This window comes from Meles meles, chromosome 6 (genome assembly GCF_922984935.1).
Source record: "Meles meles chromosome 6, mMelMel3.1 paternal haplotype, whole genome shotgun sequence".
Classification (NCBI taxonomy): domain Eukaryota; kingdom Metazoa; phylum Chordata; class Mammalia; order Carnivora; family Mustelidae; genus Meles; species Meles meles.
Window position 1 is genome coordinate 71,758,170 of NC_060071.1, and position 15,330 is coordinate 71,773,499.

The 15,330-nt window shown below is 38.7% G+C and overlaps 1 protein-coding gene across 7 annotated transcripts in view; it reads right to left on the bottom strand.

Moving 5' to 3' along the window:
* The window catches only part of CEP152 (centrosomal protein 152), a 115,475-nt gene that overhangs the window by 69,557 nt on the left and 30,588 nt on the right, over positions 1 to 15,330 (bottom strand). For all 7 annotated transcript variants that reach the window (XM_046009792.1, XM_046009788.1, XM_046009791.1 and 4 more), the window contains one exon: positions 13,977 to 14,140. In XM_046009792.1, the coding sequence (XP_045865748.1) occupies positions 13,977 to 14,140 (164 nt within the window). The remainder of the gene's footprint in view (positions 1 to 13,976; positions 14,141 to 15,330) is intronic.

The window sequence follows — 15,330 nt, forward strand, 5'->3', positions numbered from 1 at the left end:
AACCAGGGTGAAGCCCACGCGGGGTCAGCGTGGCCCCAGGCCCTGCAGGGTCACAGAAGGATCGGGGGTGTCAGAGTGTCGGAGAGCTCGCAGATATTAGAACGGAGAAGCCGGCTGCAGAGACAGAGCCGAGGACTGAACTCTCTGCTCGGGGTTACCTTGAACTGGTCGCGGGCTGGGTGAGCTCGGAGCGCGGCTAGAGGCTGGGGATACGGGAGTGATTGGGTGCTGTCCTCTGGGGGCGCACTGAGGAGTGGGGCCCCGGGCTCTCGGCTCCTCCGGGCCGGAGACTGGGAGGCCGCCATTTTCATTCCCGTCCTCCGGAACTCTACGGAAAGCGTTCAGGGAACAGAAGCTCCCAAAAGCGAACCCGAGCCGATTACTTAGTCCGGCCGCCGGTAAGGGCGGTGCAATCCCGCCTCGGGCAAAGACACTTGAGAGTCACTACAACAGGCCCCTCCCCCAGAAGATCAACAAAATATCCAGCCAGGACGAAGTTCATCTATCAAGGAGAAAGCAGGTTCAATTCCTAAGCCAGCAGAGCAATTCCAGAGGAGGAGAAAGCAAAGCACGGAACTCATGGCTTTCTCCCCATGATTCTTTAGTCTTGCGGCTACTTCAATTTTTTTTTCTTTTTTCAATTTTTTTTTCTTTTTTCTTTTTTCTTCTTCTGCTAAATTTTTTAAAACTTTTACCCTTTTCTTTTTTAACGTTTTTTGACTAGTTCATCTAAATATATATATTTTTCTTTCTTTTTTATATTTTTTAATTTGTTTTATTTTTTAAATTTTTTTCTTTTTTTTTTCTTTTTTTTTTCAGAACCTGTTTTTACCCCTTTCTCCACCCCACAATTTGGGGTCTCTTCTGATTTGGTTACAGCACATTTTTCTGGGGTCTTTGCCACCCTTTTAATAGTTTATTTGCTCCTTCATATCCTCTTATCTGGACAAAATGACAAGGCGGAAAAAATCACCACAAACAAAAGAACAAGAGACAGTACCGAAGGCTAGGGACCTAATCAACACAGACATTGGTAATATGTCAGATCAAGAGTTCAGAATGACGATTCTGAACATTCTAGCCGGGCTCGAAAAAGGCATGGAAGATATTAGAGAAACCCTCTCTGGAGATATTAAAGCCCTTTCTGGAGAAATTAAAGAACTAAAATCTAACCAAGTTGAAATCAAAAAAGCTATTAATGAGGTGCAATCAAAAATGGAGGCTCTCACTGCTAGGATCAATGAGGCAGAAGAAAGAATTAGTGATATAGAAGACCAAATGACAGAGAATAAGGAAGCCGAGCAAAAGAGGGACAAACAGCTACTGGACCATGAGGGGAGAATTCGAGAGATAAGTGACACCATAAGACGAAACAACATTAGAATAATTGGGATTTCAGAAGAAGAAGAAACAGAGAGGGGAGCAGAAGGCCTATTGGAGAGAATCATTGGAGAGAATTTCCCTAATATGGCAAAGGGAACAAGCATTAAAATCCAGGAGATGCAGAGAACCCCCCTCAAAGTCAACAAGAATAGGTCCACACCCCGTCACCTAATAGTAAAATTGACAAGTCTTAGTGACAAAGAGAAAATCCTGAAAGCAGCCCGAGAAAAGAAGTCTGTAACATACAATGGTAAAAATATTAGATTGGCGGCAGACTTATCCACAGAGACCTGGCAGGCCAGAAAGAGCTGGCATGATATATTCAGAGCACTAAATGAGAAAAACATGCAGCCAAGAATACTCTATCCAGCTAGGCTATCATTGAAAATAGAAGGAGAGATAAAAAGCTTCCAGGACAAACAAAAACTGAAAGAATTTGCAAATACCAAACCAGCTCTACAGGAAATATTGAAAGGGGTCCTCTAAGCAAAGAGAGAGCCTAAAAGTAGTAGATCAGAAAGGTACAGAGACAATATACAGTAACAGTCACCTTACAGGCTAATAATGGCACTAAATTCATATCTCTCAATAGTCACCCTGAATGTTAATGGGCTAAATGCCCCAATCAAAAGACACAGGGTATCAGAATGGATAAAAAAACAAAACCCATCAGTATGTTGCCTACAAGAAACTCATTTAAGACGCGAAGACACCTCCAGATTTAAAGTGAGGGGGTGGAAAACAATTTACCATGCTAATGGGCATCAGAAGAAAGCTGGGGTGGCAATCCTTATATCAGATCAATTAGATTTTAAGCCAAAGACTATAATAAGAGATGAGGAAGGACACTATATCCTACTCAAAGGGTCTGTCCAACAAGAAGATCTAACAATTTTAAATATCTATGCCCCTAACGTGGGAGCAGCCAACTATATCAACCAATTAATAACAAAATCAAAGAAACACATCAATAATAATACAATAATAGTAGGGGACTTTAACACTCCCCTCACTGAAATGGACAGATCATCCAAGCAAAAGATCAACAAGGAAATAAAGGCCTTAAATGACACACTGGACGAGATGGACATCACAGATATATTCAGAACATTTCATCCCAAAGCAACAGAATACACATTCTTCTCTAGTGCACATGGAACCTTCTCCAGAATAGATCACATCCTGGGTCACAAATCAGGTCTCAACTGGTATCAAAAGATTAGGATTATTCCCTGCATATTTTCAGACCACAATGCTCTGAAGCTAGAACTCAATCACAAGAGGAAAGCTGGAAAGAACCCAAATACATGGAGACTAAACAGCATCCTTCTAAAGAATGAATGGGTCAACCAGGAAATTAAAGAAGAATTGAAAAAATTCATGGAAACAAATGATAATGAAAACACAACAGTTCAAAATCTGTGGGACACAGCAAAGGCAGTCCTGAGAGGAAAATATATAGCGGTACAAGCCTTTCTCAAGAAACAAGAAAGGTCTCAAGTACACAACCTAACCCTACACGTAAAGGAGCTGGAGAAAGAACAAGAAAGAAACCCTAAACCCAGCAGGAGAAGAGAAATCATAAAGATCAGAGCAGAAATCAATGAAATAGAAACCAAAAAAACAATAGAACAAATCAATGAAACTAGGAGCTGGTTCTTTGAAAGAATCAATAAGATTGATAAACCCCTGGCCAGACTCATCAAAAAGAAAAGAGAAAGGACCCAAATCAATAAAATCATGAATGAAAGAGGAGATCACAACTAACACCAAAGAAATACAGACAATTATAAGAACATACTATGAGCAACTCTACGCCAACAAATTGGACAATCTGGAAGAAATGGATGCATTCCTAGAGACATATAAACTACCACAACTGAACCAGGAAGAAATAGAAAACCTGAACAGGCCCATAACCAGTAAGGAGATTGAAACAGTCATCAAAAATCTCCAAACAAACAAAAGCCCAGGGCCAGACGGCTTCCCAGGGGAATTCTACCAAACATTTAAAGAAGAACTAATTCCTATTCTCCTGAAACTGTTCCAAAAAATAGAAATGGAAGGAAAACTTCCAAACTCATTTTATGAGGCCAGCATCACCTTGATCCCAAAACCAGACAAGGATCCCACCAAAAAAGAGAACTACAGACCAATATCCTTGATGAACACAGACGCAAAAATTCTCGCCAAAATACTAGCCAATAGGATTCAACAGTACATTAAAAGGATTATCCACCACGATCAAGTGGGATTTATTCCAGGGCTGCAGGGTTGGTTCAACATCCGCAAATCAATCAATGTGATACAACACATTAATAAAAGAAAGAACAAGAACCATATGATACTCTCAATAGATGCTGAAAAAGCATTTGACAAAGTACAGCATCCTTTCCTGATCAAAACTCTTCAAAGTGTAGGGATAGAGGGCACATACCTCAATATTATCAAAGCCATCTATGAAAAACCCACCGCAAATATCATTCTCAATGGAGAAAAACTGAAAGCTTTTCCGCTAAGGTCAGGAACACGGCAGGGATGTCCATTATCACCACTGCTATTCAACATAGTACTAGAAGTCCTAGCCTCAGCAATCAGACAACAAAAAGAAATTAAAGGCATCCAAATTGGTAAAGAAGAAGTCAAACTATCACTCTTCGCAGATGATATGATACTATATGTGGAAAACCCAAAAGACTCCACTCCAAAACTGCTAGAACTTGTACAGGAATTCAGTAAAGTGTCAGGATATAAAATCAATGCACAGAAATCAGTTGCATTTCTGTACACCAACAACAAGACTGAAGAAAGAGAAATTAAGGAGTCAATCCCATTTACAATTGCACCCAAAACTATAAGATACCTAGGAATAAACCTAACCAAGAGGCTAAGAATCTATACACAGAAAATTATAAAGTACTCATGAAAGAAATTGAGGAAGGCACAAAGAAATGGAAAAATGTTCCATGCTCCTGGATTGGAAGAATAAATATTGTGAAAATGTCCATGCTACCTAAAGCAATCTACACATTTAATGCAATCCCTATCAAAATACCGTCCATTTTTTTCAAAGAAATGGAACAAATAATCCTCAAATTTATATGGAACCAGAAAAGACCTCGAATAGCCAAAGGAATATTGAAAAAGAAAGGCAAAGTTGGTGGCATCACAATTCCGGACTTCAAGCTCTATTACAAAGCTGTCATCATCAAGACAGCATGGTACTGGCACAAAAACAGACACATAGATCAGTGGAACAGAATAGAGAGCCCAGAAATCGACCCTCAACTCTATGGTCAACTAATCTTCGACAAAGCAGGAAAGAATGTCCAATGGAAAAAAGACAGCCTCTTCAATAAATGGTGCTGGGAAAATTGGACAGCCACATGCAGAAAAATGAAATTGGACCACTTCCTTACACCACACACGAAAATAGACTCCAAATGGATGAAGGACCTCAATGTGAGAAAGGAATCCATCAAAATCCTTGAGGAGAATGCAGGCAGCAACCTCTTCGACCTCAGCCGTAGCAACATCTTCCTAGGAACAACGGCAAAGGCAAGGGAAGCAAGGGCAAAAATGAACTATTGGGATTTCATCAAGATCAAAAGCTTTTGCACAGCAAAGGAAACAGTTAACAAAACCAAAAGACAACTGACAGAATGGGAGAAGATATTTGCAAACGACATATCAGATAAAGGGCTAGTATCCAAAATCTATAAGGAACTTAGCAAACTCAACACCCAAAGAACAAACAATCCAATCAAGAAATGGGCAGAGGACATGAACAGACATTTCTGCAAAGAAGACATCCAGATGGCCAACAGACACATGAAAAAGTGCTCCACGTCACTCGGCATCAGGGAAATACAAATCAAAACCACAATGAGATATCACCTCACACCAGTCAAAATGGCTAAAATTAACAAGTCAGGAAATGACAGATGCTGGCGAGGATGCGGAGAAAGGGGAACCTCCTCCACTGTTGGTGGGAATGCAAGCTGCTGCAACCACTCTGGAAAACAGCATGGAGGTTCCTCAAAATGTTGAAAATAGAACTACCCTATGACCCAGCAATTGCACTACTGGGTATTTACCCTAAAGATACAAACATAGTGATCCGAAGAGGCACATGTACCTGAATGTTTATAGCAGCAATGTCTACAATAGCCAAACTATGGAAAGAACCTAGATGTCCATCAACAGATGAATGGATAAAGAAGATGTGGTATATATACACAATGGAATACTATGCAGCCATCAAAAGAAATGAAATCTTGCCATTTGCGACGACGTGGATGGAACTAGAGCGTATCATGCTTAGTGAAATAAGTCAATCGGAGAAAGACAACTATCATATGATCTCCCTGATATGAGGACATAGAGAAGCAACATGGGGGGTAGGGGGATAGGAGAATAAATGAAACAAGATGGGATTGGGAGGGAGACAAACCATAAATGACTCTTAATCTCACAAAACAAACTGGGGGTTGCTGGGGGGAGGTGGGATTGGGAGAGGGGGAGCGGGCTATGGACACTGGGGAGGGGAGGAGAACCATAAGAGACTATGGACTCTGAAAAACAACCTGAGGGTTTTGAAGGGTCAGGGGTGGGAGGCTGGGGGAACAGGTGGTGGGTAATGGGGAGGGCACGTTTTGCATGGAGCACTGGGTGTTGTGCAAAAAGAATGAATACTGTTACGCTGAAAAAATAAATAAAATGGAAAAAAAAAAAAGAAAATCAAAACCAAATAGCAAGTGTTGGCAAGGATATAAAAATACTGGAACCCTCATACATCGCTGGTGGGAATATAAAATGGTGTAGCCACTTTGGAAAACAGTAGGACCATTTTTTGAAATGCTAAACATAGAACTACCGCAATACCCAGCAATTCCTCTCCAAGATAAACAGTTGCCCTTGAGTAATATGGGTTTGAACTGCACAGGTCCACCTATACGCAGATGTTTTTTAATACAATACAGTATCATAAATGTATTTTCTCTTCCTTAAGATTGTCTCAACATTTTATTTTCTCTAGCTTACTTTAATGTAAGAATAAAATATACAATATACATAACATGCAAAATATGTGTTAATTAACAGCTTATGTTATTGGTAAGGTTTCTGGGTAATAGCAAGCTATTAGGGGCGCCTGGGGGTCTCAGTAGGTTAAAGCCTCTGCCTTCGGCTCAGGTCATGATCTCGGGGTCCTGGGATTGAGCCCCACATCAGGCTCTCTGCTCGGCGGGGAGCCTGCTCCCCCCACCCCCAATGCCTGCCTCTCTGCCTACTTGTGATCTCTGTCAATTAAGTAGATGGGATCTTTAAAAAAAAAAAAAATAGCAGGCTATTAGCAGTTAAATTTTTGAAAAGTCAAAGTCATATGCAGATTCTCAACTACACAGCAGGTCAGCACCCCTAACGTGTGCACTGATCAAGGGTCAACTGTATATCTAAGAGAAATGAAAACATATATTCGCGTAAATTTGCGCATAAATATTCGTAGTAGCATTATTCATAATAGCCAAAAAGTAGAAACAACTCAAATAAGTGTCTATTAGTTGATGCATGACTAAGTCAAGGTGATATATATTCACACAATGGAAGATTTTACTTGGCTACAAAACGGAATGAAGCACTGATACACACAGCAACACAGATGAACCTTGAAAGCATTATGCTAAATGAAAGAAGTCAGTTACAAAATACCACATACAATTCCATTCATGTGAAATGTACAGAATAGGCAAATCCATAGGTAGAAGGTAGATTAGTGATTGCTTGGAGCTGTGGGGACAAGAAGGGGTAATGAGGAATGTATGAGGAATGTAGGTATAGGGTTTCTTTTTTGGGATGTTGAGATGTTCTAAATTAGGTTGTGGTACTGGTTGCACCACTCTCAATATACAAAACACCACTGGACCGTAAACTTCAAACAGGTGAATTTTATGGTGTTTTACATACAATTCAATAAAATTACAGAAGAAGAAAAAAGTAACATCTAACATATGAGTTACATTATACAAAGGCAAACCTAACCTATAGTGTTTAGGTAGGAATAATTAGGTCTTATGAGATAACAAAAAAAAAAAAAAAACAGAAAACAATTGTTACACAGCAGTTAGGATAGTTGTTGACTTCAAGGTTATGACTGGAAAGAGGCATATGAACAGCTGCTGGCAATGTTTATTTCTGGGTGGTGGTTTCACCGGCATTCACTTTAAAATCAGTCGTTATGCTGTACACTTACGTTTCATGCATTTTTCTCAATTTTAAAAAGTTTAAAAAGTAAAATAAAACTATACAGCTTACTAGAAAAACGCCATCAAGAAATCATACAGGTAGAGAGTGATGGATCTAACTGCATAAAAAGTTTAAACAGGAAAACTCTCAGCACTGGCTAGGATACACAGAAATAGGTATCGCCACACGATGTGGGTAATAATGAAACTACAGAGCTGCTTGGAAGTATGTATCAAAAACCTCAAATATGTGCACACCTCTTGGCATATCCAAGAAGTATTTATTTCTTTTAAGAAAATTTTTTAAGGTACTGATTTCTTTAAGATGTGGGTGAATAAAAAAATAAAGATGTGCCTAAAGACATGACTACAAAGATGCCTGTGATAATAATTCTGCATTTATCACAAAAAAATAAAAAGTGTATTACTATAGTTCCTCCATCCATCAGTAAATACATACAAATTTACCCATCAGTAAATACAAAAATATTGTCATCTATAGATCTCAGAATATACTAATTTAAAAAACACATTATCAAACAATATATTCAGTATTATTTTACCTTTCAGAAATACATAAAACAGATAATGTGGAAATTATACACCAAAATGTTAAAAGTGGTTTTCTTTGTGGGAGGTAAAGGAAGATGATGTTGCTTCTAAATTTCTTCAATTTTCTTAATCTGTATTTTCTAATTTTTCCATAATAAAGGAAAATGTTACTTTTTAAGAGAAATAGTTTTGCTAGTATGCAACCTTAATATGATGTGATGAAAATGGCATCTCATCACTATGGTCTTCCTCTACAAAACCCATGAAAAAAATACAATCATAAAAGAAACATCAAATTCCAAGAGGGGCTTCCTACAAAATAACTTGACTGGTACTTCTCAAACTGTCAAGGTCATCAAAAACATGGAAAGTTAAGAGGAACCTAAGGAAACATAACTCCTAAATGTAATGTGGTGGGGCGCCTGGGTGGCTCAGTGGATTAAGCCGCTGCCTTCGGCTCGGGTCATGATCTCAGGGTCCTGGGATCGAGCCCCACATCGGGCTCTCTGCTCCGCAGGGAGCCTGCTTCCTCCTCTCTCTCTGCCTGCCTGTCTGTCTCCTTGTGATCTCTCTCTGTGTCAAATAAATAAATAAAATCTTTAAAAAAAAAAAAATAAATAAATAAATGTAATGTGGTATCCTAGGTGTAATTCTAGAAAAGAAAAAGGACATCAGGCAAAAACTGAGGACATCTAAATAAACTATGGGCATTAGTTAATAATGTGTCAATATTAATTCATTAACTGTAACAAAGATTCCAGGCTGGTGCAAGATATTAACAGAGGAAAATGGGTGCAGAGTATAGGGAAACTCTGTACTAATTTTTCTGGTAATCTAAAACTATTCTAAAAAACTAAAAGGTAGTTCTAAAAAGAGAAATAAATAATAGTATCTTGAGTTTAATTTTTACTGTTCTTCAGTTTCAGATGATTCCAAATGAAATATATACATATATATTATGTGTGCACACACATACATACAGAGAGACAGAGGGAAAAGGAGAATAAACAAAATATAATACTATATTATAAAAGGAGTTCCTTATAATACACTACATATTTATCAATATACACAACACCTGTATAGGACATCGATATGGTATAAATATGTCTGTGTCAATCTCATCTACTTAAACCACTTCTATTTATACAAAATTGTAATAGAAGATAAAAATATAATTCACAGAAATAGAATTATATAAAAAATACAAAATCTATTACAATGCATCTTCCTGAGCTGTAAGATGTGGAAAACTTTTAGCAGAAGGCTTATTTTGCTCAACTAACAAATTGGGCACCCTTAATTTCTTTTCTTACTGAATGCTGACCACTGAAATAGCACATCATGTACTCCTAGAGGGAGCCAAGTCAGAAAGCAGAGAAAGTGCTTGCTAAAATAATTTTCTCTTCTTTCCCAAAAGGGAAAAAGTCAGCAGTGGTGACCAGTCCTGCTGAGCCCTGTGGAAGTCAGTTCCCCTAAGTCCAAATAAACTGTAGTCCCTTATGAAGCCTGCTGAGAAGACCAAAGGGAAAAGGCATTCCACTTGTTAAATGTTTATTATTTGAGCTTCGCAGCCAACTATAATAAGGGAGAGGGGAAGCTGTCTGCAAGCTGCATGCAGATTTAGCTACTCAAATTCCATGAATGTGAAATAGAACACTGAGCCTAAACCCTTAAAATTTACTAGGCAGTAGCTTGAGGGAGGTGGTAGTTGAGAATAAAAGCTTGGAGCAGCTAATATTTGGGTCAGTGATTTGAAAGCAGCTCAAGTCAACAAAGAACCAAAATTCTCGACACTGGGAAAACTGTGGCTTCCTCTTGTTCTAAGAATCACAATCCAGCAGAGAAAAGGTACAAATCTCTTTTCTCCTACAAATAAATACTTTTGATCTACAAATAAGTATTTTTACTTTTGCCTCAAAGCCAAACTCCTATCTATTAAACCGCTGGTGGGTGGGATGACTACAAACTAAAGCTTTTTTCACTTATCGTGTGATTCAGAGGATGTCTTCTATCTGAATCTCAATGACCACTCACTCTGTGCTGAGTTATTCTCCACTTTCCTAGCTGAATGTGGCGGAAATCCTTTTACTAAAATAGTGGTATGTCTCAGGTTGGATATTCACAGGAATGTGCTTTATATTACTGTAGGATTTTGGCTATGAGTACTACTTAAATACAAAGGGCAGAAGAAGAATACATTTTAGCATATATCATGATGAAATAAGTCTACTTGAAAAAATAAAATATATATGTATTATTTTTATATAACATATATGTATTATTTTCCAAATTCCCAGGCTAATTATAGCTCAGATTAAAATTAATAACAACCTGGATGAGAATGAAAGCTGGTGCAGCCACTCTGGAAAACAGTATGGAGTTTCCTCAGAAAGTTGAAAATAGAGCTACCCTATGACCCAGCAATTGCACTACTGTGTATTTACCTCAAAGATACAAATGTAGTGATCCAAAGGGGCACCTGCACCCCAATGTTTATAGCAGCAATGTCCACAATAGCCAAAATATGGAAAGAGCATAAATGTCCATCAATAGATGAATGGATAAAGATATGGTATATATATACAGTAGAATATTGTGTAGCCATCAAAAAAAGAGAAAAGAAATCTTGCCATTTGCAATGACATGGATGGATCTAGAGGGTATTATGCTAAGTGAAATAAGTCAGTCATAGAAAGACAATTGCCATATGATCTCGCTGATATGTAAAATTTGAGAAACAAGGCAGAAGATCATAGGGGAAGAGAGGAAACAATGAAACAAGATGAAATCAGAGGGAGACAAACCATAAGAGACAATCTCAGGAAACAAACAGAGGGTTGCTGGAGGGGAGGTGGGTAGGAGGGATGAGGTACTTGGGTGATGGACACTGTGAAGGGTTTGTGCTATGGTGAGTGTTGTGAATTGTGTAAGACTGATGAATCACAGACCTGTACCCCTGAAACAATACATTTTATGTTAATAAAAAATAGAAAATAAATTAAAAAACAAAAACAAAAACAAAATAACCTGGAGAAAAATCTTTGAGATGAACTAAATCTTTAATGCTCTAAAATACAAGACATAAGGAAGAATGAAGTTGAAAGTAGAAAGACTTGATTGTTATGTAAATATGAACCAACAGATTTACAGGACAGTGAAGTTTTGGGCTCCAGGACTGGTTCTCTGCTAATGGTCTCTCTTCTTGGGCAAAAGAGTTCAACCCTTTCAGCTCTAGTTTTCCCAACCCTAAAACGAAGATACAGATCTGATGTTTCCCCAAGGTTGAGATGAGGATCAAAAACCTTTTACAAAGTATATGTTGAATTAAAAGAGAATATGAAAACTGGATCAATGGTATATTTTAGCCAATCATCTACTAAATAATAATAGCAATAGCTATCAACAATTAAATGTCTGATATGTGTGGGGCACCTGGGGGTTCAGTCAGTTAGGCGTCCAACTCTTGATTTCGGTTCCAGTCATTATCTCAGGTCCTGGAGTCCAACTGCATTGGGCTCCATGCTCAGCGGGGAGTCTGAGATCCTCTCTCTCCCTCTGACCCTTCCCCCACTGCTTGCACACTCACTCTCTAATAATTTTTTTAATTAAAAATAAATGCCTAATATGTGCAAGAACATATTCTATGAGGTCCTTTATATTTTAATCATTTTAACCCCAAAGAACATCTATAATCTCTTAATAGAAAAAGCCTGATGAGAAAACAGGGTCAGAAAAGCCAAGAAACTTGCCCAGGATCACAAAGCTAGTGATGAATGGCGAAACTGCAAATCAAAACAAAATCTGGGTCTAAAAACCATGCTCTTTCCACTAGCCATTTAGAACTAACCCAGCATGAACAGGAAATAAGGCATTCACAGCAGTAAATTTTCCAGATAACTACCTTTTAACTTCGAAATTTTATATACATCCGTCTAAAAAATATAATGCATGCAACCTTTTTTGCTTTAACTAACCAAAGATGATGGCTTTCTTCAAAACTCGGGAGTATGACCATGGTCATTTTGAGGGAGATTACAGCTGCGGTTCCCATAGTTCTCTCCCTGCTAAGGCTAAGCTAGCGGACTCAAACGCTAGCATTACCTCTCCCAACTCTCTGCCCCAGCTACTGCACAGCCAGGAACTCAGAGAATTCACGGGATACACACAAATCTAAGTAAGGCCCTGGGTAAGAGCCTGCAGGAGGTTCCTGCTAAACACAGTGCCCATGCTAGTTGTACTATTTGTGTTCTAGCTTCCTGCTGGGTTGTAGCTGTCATCTGTCAAAACGGACGTCCCTAAAGACCAACCCTCCAGATAAATGGAGCCTTACTGAACTGAATAAACACTTTGTTTCACAGTATTACCCAATCACTTTAGATTTCAATTTTCTGAATATCATCTTACTGTTTTGAAAATGGAATCACAGGATTAAAATACCTCACTTCTAAAACCTATTGTAGAGCAAACCCTTCAGGAGATTCACACACTTGTATTTAGTTGCAGGACACCTGCAACACGATAGGTAATAAACACTCTCCTGGAACAATGATGATGGTAAACTCAGTCTGAAACTACCGACTGGCCCGTGGGTGTGTGGCATTTGAATGCATTCAAGAAAGGCTCTCCTTGGCCTACGTGCCATCTCTGCCACACACCCATCCTTCATCCTTCTCCCAAACCAGCAGAAGGAATAACTGGATAAATGCTTCTTTGTTCATCAGGGATAACGTGCAGCATGCAGCATTCAGCTGCTCACAAGTAGGTCTCCCTCTCCCTGCCCAGGCAAATGCAAACTCCCTGCCAGAAGGGAGACTTTCATCCTCATCTTCCATACTCCACTCCCAGAGCTTCGTGTAGCACCTTCCAGACTGTGAGTGCCTCAAGAGTGTACATTCTGTCATTCATTCATCTACTAAGTATTTGATGGCACCAAAATGTGTTCCCTCTTCTACCACCTCACTCCCTGCAAGGGATGAGAAGGCCCTCCCTTTCATGAGATCGCTGAAGTATCTGGGTTAAACAGTGGAATAAAAGACAGAATCCCTATTTTAAAAAAGTAAGGTCACAGGAAAGATCCTACGGAAAATTAATGCTTGTTTTCTCACATGTTTTCTCACGTGGCATTTATCATGTATGTGGATATATACCTCTAAAGTTATTAATGTATATATTAGTTGTACACCTGTGTTCATAGCAGCATTAAAGTTATTTTTAGTGTAAATTTAAATTTACTGCTTTGAATGCCTTACTTCCTCATACTGCTGATCATTAAAATGAATTTCAAAACATAGATGAATGATTCTTTCATATAAGAAAGTAATTTTCGGGGCGCCTGTGTGGCTCAGTGGTTTAAGCCGCTGCTTTCGTCTCAGGTCATGATCTCAGGGTCCTGGGATCGAGTCCCACATGTATCACATACATTTATCATGTATGTGATAAATGCCACGTACCTGCCTTCAACAGAGTGTGAATAAAAATAATATGTCCTTGCCTTAATAAAAGATATATAACCTCAGTCATAGAATTTACTCTCTATATTTTAACTGTAACTTCATCATTTTTACCTTATTGAAACTGATATGCCTACCGGTACCAAAGATAGTACAATATCAATAGCTGAGGTTTCGTTCATTTTGATTTCAGACATTTACACTTCATTAGAAATAACTAAAAATTTCTGTCCCATATTCAAGGCCCCCTAGTCAGCTCATCATGTCATGCCTGGTGTCACTTATTTCCATGTATCATTAGAACTATTAATGTAGGTTCTTCTATAGTAAATGATTTTCTTAATACCTCTTCACTTTGGATTTTTTCCAGTTGACTCTTTTAATACCCAAATCCACATATGATTCAGTGAGTTCTATATTTAATTCTCCGTCTGAGTCAGTTGGAAGTATTCCTAATTTTGCAGCAGATTCATAGAGAGAAATTTCATCTTTCAGTTCTGCTAATTCTTCCTGAAACATAAAATTATTGAAAATTATTTTCTTATATGAAAGGATCAGTCATTCATCTATGCTTTGAAATTCACTTTAATGATCAGTAGAAATGATTAGTTCTGCTAATTCTTCCTGAAACATAAAATTATTGAAAATTACTTTCTTTTTTTTTTTTAAAGATTTATTTATTTGACAGAGAGAGATCATAAGTAGGCAGAGAGGCAGGCAGAGAGAGTGAGAGGGAAGCAGGCTCCCTGCCGAGCAGAGAACCCGATGTGGGACTCGATCCCAGGACCCTGAGATCATGACCTGAGACGAAAGCAGCGGCTTAAACCACTGAGCCACACAGGCGCCCCGAAAATTACTTTCTTATATGAAAGAATCATTCATCTATGTTTTGAAATTCATTTTAATGATCAGCAGTATGAGGAAATAAGGCATTCAAAGCAGTAAATTTAAATTTACACTAAAAATAACTTTAAAATAATGCTGCTATGAACACAGGTGTACAACTAATATATACATTAATAACTTTAGAGGTATATATCCATATATATATACACAGAGAGATATATATAACTTTAGAAAGGCCAGCACACATTGGTTTTCAAGTAAAACGAATGAACAAATGAATAAATGAAGGAGAAAGCAAATGTAAGGAGCTTCTCTCACACCTCTCTCACTTACATTCTGTCCTCCACAAAAAGTGTCCCTTGAGCTGAGAAACTGATGGCAGCACTTTTGGCATTCTAGAGGGACCGAGTGGACTGGTTTGCCAAGAACGTGTTGTACTTTAGTCTGCCAGTTGGAAAAGGCAAAATGTGCCTTTCCAGCAGAGGTAATACTGGAACTCGTCCTCCAGTGGAAAATGTAAGTAGCACTGGAGGAGGAGGTGAGAGAGCTGCAGCGAAACTGCAGGTCTCCCACACCTGTACATGTACCTATCTCCGGGATATACCCATAAATGAAAGGACACACCACGTGAAGGAGGCTATAGGCAGCCTGGGGGCAGAGGGGCGGTGCCCTGGCTCTGCAGTCAAGAAGGACCTGGCTTGACTACCTAACTTGTGTGGGTGAGACTGCGAACAACTCTGTGTCTGGTCTGGAGATGGTCCAACTACCTCATTTATAGAGAAATCCAAGGTTCAGAAAAGTGATGTAAGCACTGCCTAATTCAGTTATCCACAGAGTCTCTTCCAAGTGGCAAA